This window comes from Amyelois transitella, chromosome 4, assembly GCF_032362555.1.
Source record: "Amyelois transitella isolate CPQ chromosome 4, ilAmyTran1.1, whole genome shotgun sequence".
Lineage (NCBI taxonomy): Eukaryota > Metazoa > Arthropoda > Insecta > Lepidoptera > Pyralidae > Amyelois > Amyelois transitella.
In genome coordinates, this window is record NC_083507.1 from 11232731 (window position 1) to 11251968 (window position 19238).

General features: G+C 37.1%; 2 protein-coding genes across 2 annotated transcripts in view; one reads left to right on the forward strand and one right to left on the reverse strand.

Annotated features, from left to right (window-relative positions):
- Positions 1-1760: 1760 nt before the first annotated feature.
- On the reverse strand, positions 1761-3446 carry LOC106137299 (uncharacterized). The gene is made up of 4 exons (XM_013338106.2): positions 3231-3446; positions 2894-3029; positions 2391-2527; positions 1761-2103 (listed from the first exon to the last, which is right to left on the reverse strand). The coding sequence occupies exons 1-4, from the start codon at positions 3333-3335 to the stop codon at positions 1936-1938; spliced, it is 546 nt and encodes a 181-aa protein (XP_013193560.2). The 5' UTR covers positions 3336-3446; the 3' UTR covers positions 1761-1935.
- Positions 3447-3682: 236 nt separating this feature from the next.
- The window catches only part of LOC106137291 (DNA topoisomerase 2-binding protein 1-A), a 29358-nt gene continuing 13802 nt past the window's right edge, over positions 3683-19238 (forward strand). Inside the window, exons 1-16 of the mRNA XM_060954488.1 lie at positions 3683-3881; positions 5126-5277; positions 5847-5979; positions 6436-6543; positions 6800-6860; positions 7128-7326; positions 8185-8360; positions 9847-9944; positions 10435-10557; positions 12203-12430; positions 13232-13412; positions 13924-14055; positions 15503-15681; positions 16419-16597; positions 17373-17572; positions 18783-18953. Of these exons, the coding sequence (XP_060810471.1) occupies positions 3792-3881; positions 5126-5277; positions 5847-5979; positions 6436-6543; positions 6800-6860; positions 7128-7326; positions 8185-8360; positions 9847-9944; positions 10435-10557; positions 12203-12430; positions 13232-13412; positions 13924-14055; positions 15503-15681; positions 16419-16597; positions 17373-17572; positions 18783-18953 (2410 nt within the window). The 5' untranslated portion in view covers positions 3683-3791. The remainder of the gene's footprint in view (positions 3882-5125; positions 5278-5846; positions 5980-6435; positions 6544-6799; positions 6861-7127; positions 7327-8184; positions 8361-9846; positions 9945-10434; positions 10558-12202; positions 12431-13231; positions 13413-13923; positions 14056-15502; positions 15682-16418; positions 16598-17372; positions 17573-18782; positions 18954-19238) is intronic.

Sequence of the window (19238 nt, forward strand, 5' to 3'; positions counted from 1 at the left end):
TACTTACATCATACTATCTTATATGAATGAGTTACTCGTCAAATGTCTTCTCTATGCCGAGCCGACGATCAAGTTACCTATACTGGCGTCATCAGCGGAAGAGTTACAGGAGATGGTAAACTGTATGCATGTAGCTTTGAATAAGAAAGGAATGAAAGAAAACGTATGTAAAACTAAAACATTGGTTTTTGAAATGGAGAAAGAACAGGTTTACGACACAAAAAAGTTTGGGGAACTCTGGCCTAGATCTTAATTTGTTGGTAATTGACCCTGAACAAATATGATTTTTCTTGTTTTTAACTTGATAATATGATATTTTTAATTAAATAATTAAGAGAAAAAGAAAATTTTCAGCGTTTCTGCACACAACGTCTACGATCAACTAACTTATTCTGTACCTCATAGCGTGCAATAATGTCCAGTTTTGTAAAACATTACCTACTAAGTATTAAGATATTGATTAAACAGACTGCAGCCCACACAAATTGAACAAACAAAAAATATGTTTTATTTTTATAAACAGAGATGGGTTAAATTAAGAAAAATAAATTTAAATCGTAACATTATTTATTTGTTAAAATATAAATTAACGAATACATGTAACAGTAAAACAATTACAACATGTACCACAATGATAAAATAGTTCTATGTCACACCTTAATTTATGAACCTAAATTGAAAACACGTTTCTGTACTTATGATGAAAGTTTTTAGATTCTTTTCCTTTAAAATAACATAAAATTTTCATAAGCGCGTACGTGATTTTCGTGATCGCTCTTCTGATGCTGAAAAATTTATGTGATTACATCATACATTTATTGAAGAACTTGAGATTCAAATAGTGACAGGATACTAGACTATCACCTAAAAGAATCCCAAATTAAAATGTCTTTCCCTTGATTGACTTTTACAATAAGTGCGGGAAGAGAACCAGAGGCAAAACTATATTTTTTTATTTATTTCTTTTAGACCAGACCAGCTTTGGATAGGTGTGTGTAGTTAAAATTTATCACATTGTAAAAATTTGTGTTAAATTAACTTCATCTTCTAGTAATCGGCAGATTAGCGTTAAAGACAAACAAATTTTCAATGAAGAATGTTTAAAATATTTCATATAATATTCAATCATGATGATTTTTATTCGTTTGAAATACAAGGTAGTTCAGATATACAAATTTACAAACAAGTATTCACAAAACAGTAGCCAGTGATAAATTTTTTATGAGGAATAATCAAAGGATATTTAAGTTTTTAAATTTTACCAAATATTGTAATTATATGAATAAATAAGAAAATTTCTACCAGCAATACAAATGATTCACAATAACTTGGATAATGATATGAAATTATGTTTTGGCAAGTTAAACTTGCATTAGACTTTTTGCACTGTCATGCTTCAAATATATGAGATCTGGTACAATTTCTCACAGCATTCTTACTTTTTATGTCAAATACTTGATGATTGAGTATCCAATACTTGAGGGCAAATCTTCCAAAAAATTAATGTGTCAATGGTATCAGTGGAAAAGATATTGACATATTATATTCAACTAGCTGTGCCCGCGACTTCATCCGCATGTGATAGTTATTTTGGGCATCATTGAAGCCCTCAAGGATGAATAATTTACCCTGCTTTTTTACATTTTCCATTATTTCTTTGCTCCTTATAGTTGCAGCGTGATGTTATTTAGCCTAAAGCCTTCCACGATAAATGGTCTATTCAACACAAAAATATTTTTTTCAATTCGAACCAGTAGTACCTGAGATTGGCGCGTTCAAAGAAACAAACAAATAAACTCTTCAGCTTTATAATATTAGTATAGATTTGTACAGTAGAGAAAACCAAATGACCAGTGGCACATTATATTTTTTACGGCCCGTCTTATTACCTTACTTACTATAAAACATGACAAATTATATATCTATAATCCCTGCCTATTTCTTCCTTCTAGTTCGCACTACCGTCCAGCCTGGTCCTAAATCCTCGTCCATCGGCTCCGGTTCTTGACTTTGGTGGGATGATGAAGCTTCTCCTATTGGTTGATCTGCTATGTCTTCTTCTCCACTACTGCTTGTGGTATCATCATCTGGGTTGCCGTGACACTGAAGATGAAATTGAAAAGAAATCAATGGATACAATAAAAAGTGCCCTGTGGTTCCCAGCAATCCCAGCACCAATAGAAAAAGAATGAGACCTCTGATAGCTGACAGGATGGGCTTATAAACTTCATCTAAGTTATTTGTCTACCCTGCAAGGGATATACATAGAAGTGACTATATGCATGAATGATAGTTATAATTATTTGGACATAAAAATGTACTTGGAGCATCAGCAAAGTTTCAGACAGACAACCTAACATATTTAAGGAGCTCGGAAGGTTAATTCTTACCTGAGGAGGTACAGACTCATGTATGGGCTGGCTTAGCCATTTCTGACACTTTGGCATGGCTTCAATCCTAGCTCGTAGTTCGTCATGTCGGCCTTCCTTTAGCATACCAAGAAATAATAATAGTAATGTTGCTATCTCTGAAAGAAATAAATTCCTTAAATAGAACATTTATTGAAACATAATTGTGGGTAATTTTAATGCATTTTCTTTAATTGCCTTATCATTGTAATAAATTTGTTAAAAAACTAATTTGATTCACATTAATTATTTATTGTCATTAGTGGTATGTGATATAACTTTTTCTAAAAAATGAAGTAGAAGACCACTGAAAAATTTTTAATTAAACAAAAATTATAACATTAATATACCTATAATACAATAAAAGTTAAAAATTAATATTTGTATGAGAATTTTGGGTAATTTGTCATTTTGTAGCTATTAAAATGTTTTACTGTTTTAATTATCCAATAGGATAAGGTAAAATCTTTTATTTGTTTGCGTACCTTTTGGAGAATTATCATGGCAAACTGTATCAAACTCTTCATCCATTAGATCTTCAATAACTTCAGTTAGCTCATCTTTGTCGGCAATATTTTCAACACAATATCGAGCTATGTACACAGACATCAACTGTGCTGTCTGAAAAGAAAAGTCTTAACTTAGTTTCTTCTACATACTCCTCTGGAAACAGGCGTGATGGTACATGTTTATGTACTTGTATGAAACTAATTATTTCTTTAGAAAGAGGAGTAAATATGCAAATAATGTAGCAGTTAAAAGAAGTAATCTGTTCGGTATATATATTAAAGTAGTAGTATATTCACAACTTGTATTAAATACCTTTTCCCCGCCTGGAGCACCCATTCCATGTTCAACGGCAAGTTGTAACGCTGTCCAATTATTTAACACCAGGTCAACAATAGGTTTAAAATCATCGTACAACATGATTGAAGGAATTTATTTATGATTTTAAAAACTAATTTACTGTTTGCCTTCGGAGATCTCGCATCACATTTTTATAACCTCAATATGGGAATGTCACAGAGATGTCAGAGAGAAAATCGATTTGTTGACGTTAATAGTGCTTGCATAGACAACTGAAATTAAAGACTCTCTATACGTGCAGAGGTGCCGATTGGACCTAGTTGTAAAAATTTGCAGCATTTTAGGAGCGCAAAAATTATAAATTGATTTTGACATTGACATGACAGACAAAACTGTGGCGACCGCGAAGAGACCGCGAAGGAGGGAATGAGTGAAATATAATGTAAACAATAGCCAAAAAGGTGAAGTTTTAAGCAATTAGCAGTTTTAATTAAGTGTTTTGTTATTTTCAAAGCATATTTTACACATGACAAATGAATTTGTAGTTATAATCAAAATTTTTCATAGCAGCTCAAGATGACTGAGGACATAAAAGTTACGTTCATCATTCCAAGAAACTGCCGAAGTGAAAATGAATGTTCTGAAGAAATGCAGCTCGCATTTACCGTAAGTCTATATAAGTATAAACACCACAGATCTCGTATATAAAGTTTATCTGTTGTTGTTCTGAATACAGAACAGGTACACTGATGCACTTGTTATTAACCTATTAAAATGTATATAATTAGTGCTTTGATCCTCTTAAACTCTGCCTAAGTCATTTACAAAGAAAAAGTGGTTGTAGTTATAAGTATCTACACTTTAATCTTCACAATAGATACTTATTTCCCAAGAGCGACAGTGATTGATCATTAAATTTGTTTGAACATTACTTTAATGAACATAACTAAGAAGAGTTCTTTGAAGAGGAGCCTTGATGTGCCTTTTCGATCATGATCCTGGATTGGGTCAGTCAGATTTTTACACAGTGACTCCCGGCTGGTTTCCTTGACCTTTGCAGGGGAACCTTAACCCTTAATATTGGATTATGATTCAATTTCAAATTTCACAAGTCTTAATTGCTGACTAACAGATTTACAATTACACATATACAACTGTTATAATAAAAACAAATCAGTCTCCATCAGCGTGTCCTTTAGACACAAAGGCCTCCTCCAGATCTTTCCACTATTTCCAGTCCCTTGTGAGCCTCACCCACAAGGCACCTGTGGTATGTCGTATACTATCTGCCCATCTCCTTCTCTGTCGACCTCCCCTACTAACTGTTCCACATCTTGGGGTCCAGTCTGTGATCAGTTGTGCCCACTTCAGCACTTTTTGTCACGAATCATGTGGCCTGTCCATCTCAACTTAAGTGTTTTCACTTTTATATTAATATCTTCCACTTTAGTAATATTTCTCGGGTCCTATTGCTCGTTTTCTATGCCGCAGGTTGTATCCTAGCATGCTCCTCTCCATGCTTCTTTGGCATGTTTTTAGTTTGAGTTTCTTTCGGTGGAAGCCCAAGTTTGACATCCATAAGTCATCATTGGTAGTAGGCAGGTATTAAATATCTTTCTTTTGATTGCAATACTGTTTTGTTTGTTTGTTTGTAATATCTTTATTGTATAGAAATTTACACAGCAACAAGAAAATAGTAAGTACATAGGTCTAAAAGAAACAAATGACTTGCAATGGCGGACTTATCCCATGAAGGGATCTCTTCCAGTATTGTTTGCTTTTCATTAAATCTTTGAGAGACCAGGATTATGATTACATAAGTATAAAGATATTATTTTTTAACTTATATCATCAAATCAAATTCAAAATGGCTGTACATTTTGAATTTGAACTTGAATTGTATATTACAGGCCTGTGAGCAGCATAGCGGAGGTGGACTCAAAGCCCAATTTGTGCACGAGAGCAACTACACCAAGTTTGATGGCCTCACTAAGAAGGACGTGTTTGTTTTGAATGAATTTGACGGAGAGCTGTATGAGAAACTGAAGACCACCAAGTGTTTGTAAGTTGTAAGAAGTATAGATATTAAAAGTTATTTTTTCCTACAGAAGAAAGAAGGAGAAAAGAGGAGAGAAATAATCAGTTTTAAAATAACTATATTATTACATTAAAATTAAGAACCTTTAATGATAAAAATTATTTTTTGACATGTCTCACTAACAAAACCATGGCAACCATTGCTATGGCGTCTAGCAAGAAGGTTGCCTACATCTTACACTTCACAAGTGTATCTTAAACTTCACTACATTTTTTTACCTGTAGCTTCACCCGGGCGAATTTAGCACAACTTACAAAAATATACAGATTTTTTTCCAAACTTCCACGGGAACTAAAGATTTGATAGATTAGTGGTATGATAGTGTACCCTATGTCTATGTCTTTCTCCAGACTCTTTAATTATAAATATGCAAAATTGAAAGAAGATTCTTTTTTTGTGTAACTTAGTATGCTGCTTTTAATAGTAGAACCATTCTCTTAATCTATATTTGTATCTTTCACTTTGCAATTATGACTTAAGTAAGCACATGTTTCTGTAAAGGATATTAAAATACTTATATTATTATGTTTCAGACTGGTCGGACCTCGTTGCTTGTCATGTTGTCTGACGGAAGGCGTGCCGATACCGTCTGGGCCCGAACCAGTTTTCACAGTGGCTATGAGAGGCCTTGTAGTTACAGCGAGCGGCTTGTCTAAACAACAAAAAGTATGAATTTAAAAAAAAAAATGAGTTCTCAATTGTACATACATACATATAGTCACGTCTATATCCCTTACGGGGTAGACAGAGCCAATAGTCCCGAAAAGACTTGATGGCCACGTTCAGCTGCTCGGCTTAATGATGGAATTGAGATCCAAATAGTGACAGGTTGCTAGCCCATCGCCTAAAAAAAGGATCGCAATTTTATAAGCCTATCCCTTAGTCGCCTTTTACGACATCTATGGGAAAGAGATGGAGTGGTCCTATTCTTTTTGCATTGGTGCCGGGAACCACACGGCACAATTGTACATATTTTTTTCCAATTGTTAGTACAATATATAATACTATATTGTATGATTTTTTTAAAATATACAATAAAGAGTCTAACGAACTGTCAAGAAGCCTGCCTTATTCCTTTTTCAATGCATGTGTAGTTTTTAATACGATATTTCATGTTTTCAGGAAACAATAAAAAAGAAAGTCCACTGGATGGGAGGCATATACAGCGTGGTGCTTACAGACGAGACGACACATCTCGTCTCCAATACTGTATTGTCTGATAAATACATTGTGAGTTTGATTATATGTATTTGTCAGATAAATAAAATTTATTTTGTTCAGCTTCTAAGATGCATACTATCCCACTTGTGATGATGGTAATATTTTATTTATATAATATATATCAAATTTTACCTAAAAAAGAAAACTATCTTTATGTCATTTCCTTGTAGACAGACATATAGAGAATATGTGTTAAAACACACCATTAAGCGCCCTGATTTAACTTTTTAGGAGTTAGGATTTACAAACAAACTTTATTTAACAGAAATCGGTCGAAAAAGGCATTCCGGTAATGGCTGAGTCGTGGATTCATGCGGTCTGGGAAGGTATGTAGTAACTTATATTATTGTTTTTATTAAGTAGAGGAAAAACATTCAATATGCACCGCATTGCTTTATTGTCATTGACGTAGGGACTCTTTTATTCTTTCAAATTTCCTTAATAAAAGACTAGTCTTTGTGAGGCTCTGTCTACCCCATTGGGGATTGAAGACGTGATTGTGTGTGTGTTAAGATTTGGACCAAGACATTTTTTCTTACCTTCATGACTGCCACGAAATTATACCTTTCAAAACAATCAATTTTCATTTCCAGCCTCTCTAAGTCTCAATGTTAGAGGTTCATCGTCAGACTTCGACGACCACAAACTGCCACCATTTGCCAATTTACAAGTCACCACCTCAGGCATAACGAAGAAGGACAAGCAGATGATAATGAAACTGGTGAACGAGTACGGTGGAACGTTCTCCGGTGCTTTCCAGAGTGAGACCACGGATATTGTTATATTGACAAAGTAAGTTTAGTTTAAGTCTAAATTATATTATTAAATGGTGCACCATTCACTGGTACAACACTCATTCGTCCACTATTTAGATTTAAGAGATCTTTATTTTGTAAATTGACGTCCGGTTGAAATGCTGCAGTGCAGTTTGTTACCGCTTCTTCTGCACTGACGCCTTGGAAGCCGCAGTAAACTTAGTTTATTTGACGTCAACCAATGTTGTGAAACTAAAAGTTTTGACAATTATTAAGCGTTATGAAGTATCCTATAATAATGAATAAAAATTTTGAATTTGAATTTTGTATTTGAATTAATGTGAAACTTTGTAAGGATGTATGGACGGCTGTGTGTTTGTTTGTCACTGTTTCACGCAGAAACCATCGGACGGATTTTTCTGAAATTTTCTGGATTTTACGACATTGGAATGACACAATAAGTGAAGTTTAGATTTTAGGCATTATCTAGTTAATCATTTTGTACGTATATGTATGTGTTATGTTCACGATTAAAGAATAATCTTTGTAAATTGACGTTCTTGAAGATACTGTGCGCATTGTAATAGCGATAGTTTTAATCACGCTTAACTATTGTCGTCGATAAGTTACACATTTGAACGGGCCGAGGGTCTGTTATCATCATCATCATCTAAAAAATCCCAATTATTTAAGTCTATCCCTTAGTCGCCTTTTACGACATCAATTAAAAAAAAAAGGAACTGGTCCTATCCTTTTTTCTATCGCCAATCCCAATTATTTAAGCCTATCCCTTAGCCACCCTTTACGAATACAACGGGAAAGAGATGCTTCTATTCTTTTTTGTATCGGTGCCGGGAACCTATTGAAGTAGTATTTTTTTTTTTTTTTTTTACAGAGAAGGCATAGGCAGCGAGAAATACAAAGCGGCCATAGAGTACGGCAAAGCGTGCGTGGTTCCCGCCTGGGTGAAGGAGTCGGCGGCGAGCGGCGCGGCGCTGCCGCTATCGCGGTACCGCGTGGCGGGCGCCTCCACCTCGTCCCCGCTGGCGGAGCACCGGCTGCCCGATATGAGTGAGTGGCGTGTTTGTTATACAGCGTGCCGTGTGGTTCCCGGCACTAATGGCAAAAAAGAATAGGAAAAGTCTGATAGGCCACGCGTGCCGTGCCGTGTGGTTCTCGGTACTAGTAGCAAAAAAGAATAGGAAAAGTCTGATAGGCTACGCGTGCCGTGCCGTATGGTTCTCGGTACTAGTAGCAAAAAAGAATAGGAAAAGTCTGATAGGCTACGCGTGCCGTGCCGTATGGTTCTCGGTACTAGTAGCAAAAAAGAATAGGAAAAGTCTGATAGGCTACGCGTGCCGTGCCGTATGGTTCTCGGTACTAGTAGCAAAAAAGAATAGGAAAAGTCTGATAGGCTACGCGTGCCGTGCCGTATGGTTCTCGGTACTAGTAGCAAAAAAGAATAGGAAAAGTCTGATAGGCTACGCGTGCCGTGCCGTGTGGTTCTCGGTACTAGTAGCAAAAAAGAATAGGAAAAGTCTGATAGGCTACGCGTGCCGTGCCGTGTGGTTCTCGGTACTAGTAGCAAAAAAGAATAGGAAAAGTCTGATAGGCTACGCGTGCCGTGCCGTGTGGTTCTCGGTACTAGTAGCAAAAAAGAATAGGAAAAGTCTGATAGGCCACGCGTGCCGTGCCGTGTGGTTCTCGGTACTAGTAGCAAAAAAGAATAGGAAAAGTCTGATAGGCCACGCGTGCCGTGCCGTGTGGTTCTCGGTACTAGTAGCAAAAAAGAATAGGAAAAGTCTGATAGGCCACGCGTGCCGTGCCGTGTGGTTCTCGGTACTAGTAGCAAAAAAGAATAGGAAAAGTCTGATAGGCCACGCGTGCCGTGCCGTGTGGTTCCCGTCACCAATAGCAAAAAAGAATAGGAAAAGTCTGATAGGCCACGCGTGCCGTGCCGTGTGGTTCTCGGTACTAGTAGCAAAAAAGAATAGGAAAAGTCTGATAGGCCACGCGTGCCGTGCCGTGTGGTTCCCGTCACCAATAGCAAAAAAGAATAGGAAAAGTCTGATAGGCCACGCGTGCCGTGCCGTGTGGTTCTCGGTACTAGTAGCAAAAAAGAATAGGAAAAGTCTGATAGGCCACGCGTGCCGTGCCGTGTGGTTCTCGGTACTAGTAGCAAAAAAGAATAGGACTGAAAAGTCTGATAGGCCACGTTCAGCTTTTTGGCTTGATGATAGAATTGAGATTTAAATGGTGACAGGTTGCTAGCCCATCGCCTAAAAGAAAGAATCCCAAGTTTATAAGCCTATTCCTTAGTCGCCTTTAACGATATCCATGGGAAAGAAATGAAGTGGTCCCATTCTTTTTTCTATTGGTGCCGAGAACCACACTGCACTATACACATAAATTAAACAGTAGGTATATTTTTATTGTTAATTTTCATTCTTAATTTTTTTAAAATCTATTATAAAGAGTATAAGGCAGCATGCTTCATGTAGTCCAATGTCTATAGACATATTTCTGTAATTTCAATATATACTTTTTCCTTTAACAGGCCTGAACTTCTCTAGGATAACGAATTTGAGACCGCCAAGTAATTTCGTGGACGAAACCAGGGCGGCGGACATGTCAACTCTATCTGGGAAGATGAAGGTAAAAAAATCTATGATTTACTTTTTTAATGCTGTTAAATAATTGGCAAAGATTTTACGGTTAAACTGCGTGCCTTGCCTTTTTTATGTCATTCTAAATATATAAACGAAGAAAGTTAATGACTGACTGACTGTCAACGCACGGCCTAAACCGCTGGGTTAGAGTTGAAAATTTTTCGTACATACATATAATCACGTCTGTATATCCTTAGCGGGGTAGACAGAGCCACCAGTCTTGAAAAGACTGATAAACCACGTTAAGCTGGTTTTCTTTTTGTATAGGTTCTTAATGTGGTCGGGGGGTGCACTAAGAGAGGATTTTCCCAAAATTCCCTCGGGAAACCGGAATTATAGTTTTCAATCACCAAGCCAAAAAGCTGAACGTCTTTTCAAGACTGTTGGCTCTGTCAATCTCGCAAGTGATATAGACGTGACTAATGACTATATGTATGTTTTGAACTCATTATTTTTATTCGATTTTCTTTTTGCAGTTGTCACAAGATTCCAAGAAATCCAACGATTCGTCCGTCATCGATAAAGAATTGCAGACTGCTTTTGAGAATTTCGACATGAGTTTAATCAAGAAGGCTGGACCTATATTCGATGGATTCTGTGTAAGTATTCAAGAAATTAATTTAGAATTGATTTCGAATCATTTATAAAATACACAATAAAATATCTGGTAACACGGATGGATCTAATGCAAAAAAATCTTAATTCCATGAAAAGTAGAGTGTGGGAGCAAGAGTGCAAGAGATAAATTAATAAAATAAAATGTTTTCATATAAAAAAATACACAATTTCATTTTACCTTACACAATAGGGATGTGGACTATTTTTGGGAAAGTGTTTAAAACCATGCATAAGTACCAAATATAACCCAAACTATTTATTATTATTTTTTTATTTCAAGTAATTCCTTTAAAATAATTTATTTAAAATTCCATTTAAAATATCGCGCCAAAACGCGGATACCTGTCAAACGGCCGCTGTGACGTCACGCGTTATAAAATATTGTCGAAGTTGTATGTACGTAATAGTTATTTCGTAGTTGTGTGATAATAATATGAATTCAAAATTTTATAAATATTGTGCAATGTCGCAGTGTAAAAGTACAACTATTAAAACATCTGAAAACTGTTTATTCACGTTCCACGTACAAAAACGAAGCGGAAAAAGTGGCTTCAATTAGCCCGTCGGGATCCGGCACTTGTAGGTATCTACACAAAGTAAAATGTATTTCTGTGAGGATCATTTTGATGTAAGTTTGATAATATTTGTTACATTTACTTGTACATATTAAAATAATTTTTCTCTTCAAGTTTTCAAAGACGAAAACTCGAATTTTTAGGTTAGAAATAATGTAAACAATGTTTCGTTCTTTCATTATAGTTGGCCAATGATATGGCAAAATCATATTATTTCGTTTTTACCTTATAATTTAAAAATACCTACTATTGCTATAATAATGTATCTTGAGTATATTACTTACATGGATGTCTTCACATTTCTAAATTCAGCAGAGCAGAAGTTACTATTTGTTGCGAAGAAATTAGCCACCGTAAAGCAATCAATTCTTGGCAAATTTGAACTATCTGCCTTAATATATCCACTTTCCATTATGGGAAAGCAAAATTTATTCAAAAAGATAATCGAACGGAAATCACGGTAATAATATGATCCAAATATCAACAAACACCATAATACTTGACAGCGAAAATTCTTGTATTGCAACGCGTGACATCACGCGTTTTTAATTGGTGTTCATTGTCACGTGACTTGAGGGTGAAATATTTGATTACATTTTATTAAATAAAAAAATAATCCCTTGTTTATTGAGGAAAATATTGTGTTTTTTATTATTTTTACTATAGAAACTAACTTTTCGTGGTAAAATTTTATACTTATTTGAGTACAGTCCACATCCCTATTTACAGTCCCTTGTCAAATCTTTTATTTAACGCACGTTCATATTATCACGTTTATATTTCTTGCAAGGTAGACAAAGCCAACAGTCTTGAAAAGACTGAAAGGCCACAGGTTAATGATAGAAATGAGATTCAAATAGTGACAGGTTGCTAGCCCATAGCCTAAAAAAATTATATCTAGTTTAAAAGCCTATCCCTTAGTCGCCTTTTACGACACCCATGGGAAAGAGATGTAGTAGTCCTTTGCTTTCTATTGGTGCCGGGAACACTATTTGACGCACGTAGAGACCAAAAACAAAACGAAATCTGAACTATTTATTTTTCATTTCAGATCTGGGTGACAGGACTCGAAGGCGTGAGTCGCGAACGCGCCGCAGCAATGGTCTCTAAATGTGGGGGAGTCAGATACGATTGTCCCCACGAAAGGGTCACCCATGCCGTAGCGGGGACTAAGGGAGCCGCTGCTAGTGTAGGGCTAGCGTGCCCTAATGTACCTATACTGTCGCCTATGTGGCTGTTGAAAAGTGTAATCGAAGGGCGAGCATTGGATGAGGCAGAGGTGAGTAAAAAAGAAATGCACAATACTTACATACCCTCTTTGCACTCAAGCGCTGATTTGATATAACAAAATGAAGCAATGTCGTAGCCGCTACGACAATCCGTAGCAAATACCCAATGTCGTAGCACATTTTTTACGTCGTACAAGCTACGAAATGTCGAATAGGTAAGTAAAAAAAAGTAATTGAATTTATGTCGTAGCCGCTACGAGTTTTCGTAGCAAATCACCAGAGTCGTAGCCAATCCGACTGTCCTTTAGGTGTCGCTATTGTTGTAGCCTGAATTAATATTTTTAGAAAAATTATAACAAGCTGTTACTCGCGATTTCGTCTATCTTAAATCTCTATAATGTTTTCACTTATTATGTTATTCCAATGTCTACGTTAAATTACCGCTAAGTCTCATGAAAATCCGTTCACTAGTTTTTGAGTGAAATAGTAACAAACACACATCCTTACAAAGTTTCGCATTTATAGTAAAGCAAGATTTCTAGTAGACAAAGACTAAATTACACGGTACCAATACAAAAAGAATGGGACCACTCCATCTCTTTCCCATGGATGTCGTAAAAGGCGACTAAGGGATAGGCTTACGTACTTGGGATTCTTTTTTAGGCGACGGGCTAGCAACCTGTCACTATTTGAATCTCAATTCAATCTTAGAGCCAAATAGCTGAACGTGGCCTATCAGTCTTTACAAGACTGTTGGCTCTGTCTATCCCGCAAGGAAGATAGACGTGATTATATGTATGTATGTAAAGACTAAATTATATCTTTTTCAAAAGTGTACATTACCATTCCAGTTCCTTATAGACGCAAAGCCGGCCACGCCCGTGAAGTCTACACGTAAGCCGCGCATCGAACCCGCGTCCCCGATGAGCAAACGCAACATACAACTGCTGCGCCGCGGGCCGCTGGACCTGCCGCCGCCCACTCCCGAGCGGCCGGAACGGAACGATGAGATCGTCAACCATTATCTTAGTCGTGAGTACAATGTCCGGAATATAAGTTGACCTGAAATGGAGGTCGTTAGCGAAACGCCTTGATTACATCGCGATTTTCGTCTGTTAAATGCAATTGATACACATGACAGTTAACCATATTGAAATTATACATACAATTTACCTTTCGTTCTACACAACTGATTACTGATCACGAGTTATTAATACTATCTGTACTAATATTATAAAGCTGAAGAGTTTGTTTGTTTGAACGCGCTAATCTCAGTAACTACTGGTTCGAATTGAAAAAAATATTTTTGTGTTGAATAGACCATTTATCGAAGAAGGCTTTAGGCTATATAACATCACGAATGAAATCATCGTCAATGAAAAAAAAAAACGGGGAAAATTATTCATCCTTGAGAGCTTCCATTATGCCCAAAATAACTATTCCACGCGGACGAAGTCGCGGGCACAGCTAGTACTAAATAAAATTGAAACCTTCCAATGCCAATGACCAGCTAGTGAAGTTATTTTTATCCTTCCAACCGTAGAAGTAGTGGAACCAGAACCAGCGAGTGAGAAAACTCCAGAGAAACCGGAACCGAATGTGACCTTACCCCTACCACAGGACATCACTGATGACGTAGAAGAGCCTACCGAAGAAGTGGAACAGATATTTGCAGGTAATATATAGCTTCATATATAGCTATCATTAAGCCAAATAGCTGAACGTGGCCATTCAGTCTTTTCAAGGCTGTTGGCTCTGTCTGCCCCGCAAGGGATATAGACGTGACCATATGTATGTATGAATGTAATCTATAGCTGCGTGTGGTTCCTGGCCCTGTAGAATAGGACCACTCCATATCTTTCCCATGTATGATGTAAAAGGCGATTAAGGGTTAGGCTTATAAATTTGGGATTCTCGTAGGCGATGGGCTAGCCATCTGACAATATTTGAATATCAGTTTCATCATTAAGCTATACAGCTGAACGCGGCCTTTTAGCCTTTTCAAGATGTTGGCTCTGTCTACCTCGTAAGGAATATTGACGTGATTATATGTGATTGAGATGATTATATGAAACGTGCTGTGAATTTAGGTATTTAATTTATCTATTCCTGTATCAAAATCATTAGCGGTCGTTCGTACGGTGTTCTAGAACCAAACGCCATGATGACTATTTAATTTTAAACCAAATCTTGTTTGTTTGTAATATCTTTACTGCACACAATTACAAGTATTAGTACATAATCATAAAAGCAATAAATCACATGCAATCTTCTCACAAATTAAGAACGTCCTGGCAAAGGGTCAGGTCAAGAGTACTCGATACCACCGAGCTTATAGCACGAAGAGAGTTATGAATGTGGATGAAGCGAAAGAACTATGCAAAGAGCGTAGCAAGTGGAAAGGTGTGGTCTCTGCCTACCCCTTTATGGAAAAATACGTGATTTTATGTTTATATGTAATTGATAGTTTCAAACATCTTGTTAGGTCTCATTATCTTTCTACTCTATCCTAAGTATATGTTATTATTACGTATTTATGTGTATTCATGCGTATTTGTATGTATTATATATATTCTGTGTGCATTTTATTATGTTTAAAGATTTATTTATCTTGCTCTGCGCCTACACCAATCTCCTGTTTGGTTTCCTTCCACGCAAAGGTTGACTGGAATAGATTGCATTAGCGATAAGTCCGCCTTTGTACCATCTCTATCTGTTTTATGTTGTTTTGTATGTTTTACTCTTATGGTGCAATAAAGAGTTTTATCTATCTATCTATCTATGTACCGTGTGGTTCCCGGCACCAATACAAAAAAGAATAGGGCCACTCCATCTCGTTCCTATGGATGTCGTAAAAGCCGACTAAGGGGTAGGCTTATAAACTTGGGATTCTTCTGTTAGGCGATGGGCTAGCAACCTGTCACTATTTGAATCTCAATCCTATCTTAAAGCCAAATAGCTGAACGTGGCCTATCAGTCTTTACAAGACTGTTAGCTCTGTCTACCCCCGGTATAGACGTGATCATATGTATGTATGTATGTATCTATCTATGTAAGTATGTAATCTTTTCACATTTATACATGAAAACAGTACATAAATTTGTCAATAATCACGTCATTAGGCATGAAATTGGAAGTGCAAGGCTTAGACGAGGAGGCGATATGTGAGATCGGCGCGGAGGTAGCGGCGGCCGGCGGCGTATTGCTGGCGGGCGGGGCGCCCGGGGCGCGCCGCCTGGTGCCCCTCGATTTTGACCCGGACCCGGCAGGGGGCGCTGAAGCCGTCACTGTCTTTTGGATCGTGAGTATGATGATGATGATGATGATACAGAAATTATAACATGTATTTTATTAATGAAATACGTCGTTCACAGTCTTTGGGATCGTGAGTATGATGATGATGCTATGGAAATTGTAACATGTATTTTATTAATGAAATACGTCATTCACAGTCTTTGGGATCGTGAGTAGGTATGATGATGATGCTATGGAGATTGTAACATGTATTTTATTAATGTAATACGTAGTTTGTTAATAATAAACTGAAAGTTGAGGGTGTTATTATTTCTAATAAAATACGCAGTTTTTAAATTCTAATAATTGTTTATATTAAACTTTTACACAAAACTTATAACATACGTTACGTACCGCGACAAGACAACAACAAGATGTTTTTGATACCAACTGTCAGAAAAAAAATATTGCCAACCTTTCTCTCTCTTTTTTTTTTAAGCATAAACATTGCATATACTTTTACAGAGGGCGAGCTTAAACATTATTTAAATGTACTTTTATATAATAGTATGACTAATTTAAAAAAAAAAATTAAAGACTGGAAAAAATATTTTTAATTATACCATAGACGTAGTAAAATAGACGGACGGAGTTTAGCTTGAAGAAAAGTGAAGCATCGTAATGGCGGCGGTTGCCGCTAGAGGGCGTCGTCGCTAGTTTGAGCACTTCTTTTGAAGTAGAGAAGCTATTTTACATGAATTTGATAAATGAAGCAGCCTTATAATGTGTTATAATGTATTACAGAAAGACTGTCTCTCGCAACAAGAGCTACTCCCCATACAATACTACCACCGGCCCGTGAAGTTGCCTCAATGGAGCCCCGGCGCTCCGTTGCCGCTAGAGGGCGTTGTTGCTAGTTTGAGCACTTATAGCGGAGTTGAGAGGGCGTTTTTGGACGAATTGGCCAAATTGCTGGGTGCCACGTGAGTGAATTTTATTATTTTATCTTTTTTAGGTAAAGTTATCTAACGCCAGCACTATTTTTTTTTTAGTTTCCGGTCGTAATGCTATAACTAAGTACCAAGTAACACTCATGGAATTTCAATTCTCTACAGGCAGTTTGAACTATGCGTTAAGGCTACCTTATGTAAATTTTATGCTAATAGCATTCTCTACCAGCTATTTTTTATAAAAAATAATATTCAGGTGTCAATTTGAGATTGAGAAACAGAAAAGTCAGAACTTAGTTTATGTTCGTCAATCAAAAATGGAGAAAATGCTGCAGTGCAGTTTGTTGCCGCTTCTTCTGCACTGACGCTTTGGAAGCCGCAGTAAACTTATTTTTAAGTGATTTATTTGTGAAATCGAAAGATATGACAATTATTAAGTAACGTTGAAGTGTCCCGTAATAATGAATATGTGTGTCCTTATATATCTATACTAATATTATAAAGCTGAAGAGTTTGTTTGTTTGTTTGAACGCGCTAATCTCAGGAACTACTGGTTCGAATTGAAAAATTATTTTTGTGTTGAATAGACCATTTATCGAGGAAGGCTTTAGGCTATATAACATCACGCTGCAACTTTTACGAGCGAAGAAATAATGGAAAATGTGAAAAAAAAACGGGGAAAATTATTCATCCTTGAGGGCTTCAATGATGCTCAAAATAACTATTTCACGCGGACGAAGTCGCGGCACAGCTAGTATATATATATGTATATATATTAGAGAAGTATACAAGTGCATTATTATTACAGTACCCAACTCCGTTTCTGCCGACGCAACACGGCCACCGCCCAGGCTTCCACCCACTTGATATGTCCCACGCCTAGCGGGGACAAATACCAGGGTGCCTTGAAGTGGGGGTTGCCCGCCGTCACCGCTGATTGGCTGATGCAATGCGCGAAAGAGGGGAGAAGAGTGAGCGAGAGAAACTACTTAGTGGGAGACACTAAAGGTAATGTTGTTTATATCTTACAATCTTGATCTGTGCTACTCAAAGTGGTAATAAATAGCTTACCTACCTAAGAGGGCCTTGAAGTGGGGGTTGCCCGCCGTCATCGCTGATTGGTTGATGCAATGCGCGAAAGAGGGGAGGAGAGTAAGCGAGAGAAACTACTTGGTAGGAGATACTAAAGGTAATGGTGTTTTTATCTTACAATCTTTATCTGTATATTAATACCTGATTGATTACATACATACATATAATCACGTCTATATCCCTTGCGATGTATTGGAGGAGGATTGCGAATAAAATTAACGTTGATTACATACATACATATAATCACGTCTATATCCCTTGCGGGGTAGACAGAGCCAACAGTCACGAAAAGACTGACAGACTGGCTAAAAAAATGATTTAAATTCAAATAGCGACAAGATGCTAGGCCATCGCACACAAGATGAATACCAAGTTTATTAGCCTTTCCCTTAGTCACTCTTAACGACATCCACGGGAAAGATCAGGGGGAAGGTCATATTCAAAAGTGAGGAACCACACGAATTCGAATTTGTCGAAAATTACTTGTGAAAAAGAGGAAAGTACACAACAACACTGTAAAGATAAAACTGTAGATATTTCATTAATATAAACTTTTGTATAATTATGTTATATATGGAGTAATTAAGTAGGTACTAAAGTTGAAGGCCTCTGTGGCGCAGCGATAGTACGCTTGTCTGTGACACCGGAGGTCCCGGGTTCAAATCCCGGCCAGGGCATGATGAGAAAAGAACTTTTTCTGCTTGACCTGGGTCTGGGCTGTTTATCGATATTAGTATTAATTGTAAAATATAATATCTTTGAGTTAGTATCACTACCACAAGTCTCCGACTTACTTCGAGGCTAACTCAATAAGTGTAATTTGTTCCGTATATATTTATTTATTTGATAAAGATATACCTTACAGTTGCATAACCATAGGAAGAAGGAATAGGAAAAGAATAGGACCACTCCATCTCTTTCCCATAGATGTCGTAAAAGGCGACTAAGTGATAGGCTTATAAACTTGAGATCCTTTCTTAGGCGATGGGCTAGCAACCTGTCACTATTTGAATCTCAATTCTATCATTAAAATTTTCAAGATTGTTGGCTCTGTCCACCCCGCAAGGGACATAGACGTGACCGTATGTATGTATGTATGTATGCATAACCATCGCTCCTTTCACAGCGCCACCTTCTCCCGAGAAACCTTCGGAGGAGCCGATGGTGGAACAAGCACACGAACAAACGAACGTGACGACAGACAAAGAGAACGCCATGTTGCCGCCAGAGGGCGCTGTTCTGCCGCGACGGAGTTCGGCGCCGAGCAGAGAGCAAACTCCTAAACATAAAGCTACAGGTAACATTATATAATAGGCATGATGACAATTTTTTTTCTTGTTTTGGTATTAATTTAGTTTCACAACAACTTTAAACATTGGTCAAATAATCGAATCAATAAACAAAAAACTACCTGAGCTGTAAGAGGTAACACAACACATTATTTGGACGAGTCCAAAACGCCTCATACAAAACGCTACTCAAGTGTGACGTCACATCTGAGTTTCTTGTTCGCGTCATGAACTTTATTTGTATGGCAGCTACCTTAATTATTGCGTTTATGGATATGATGTCTTAATAAAAG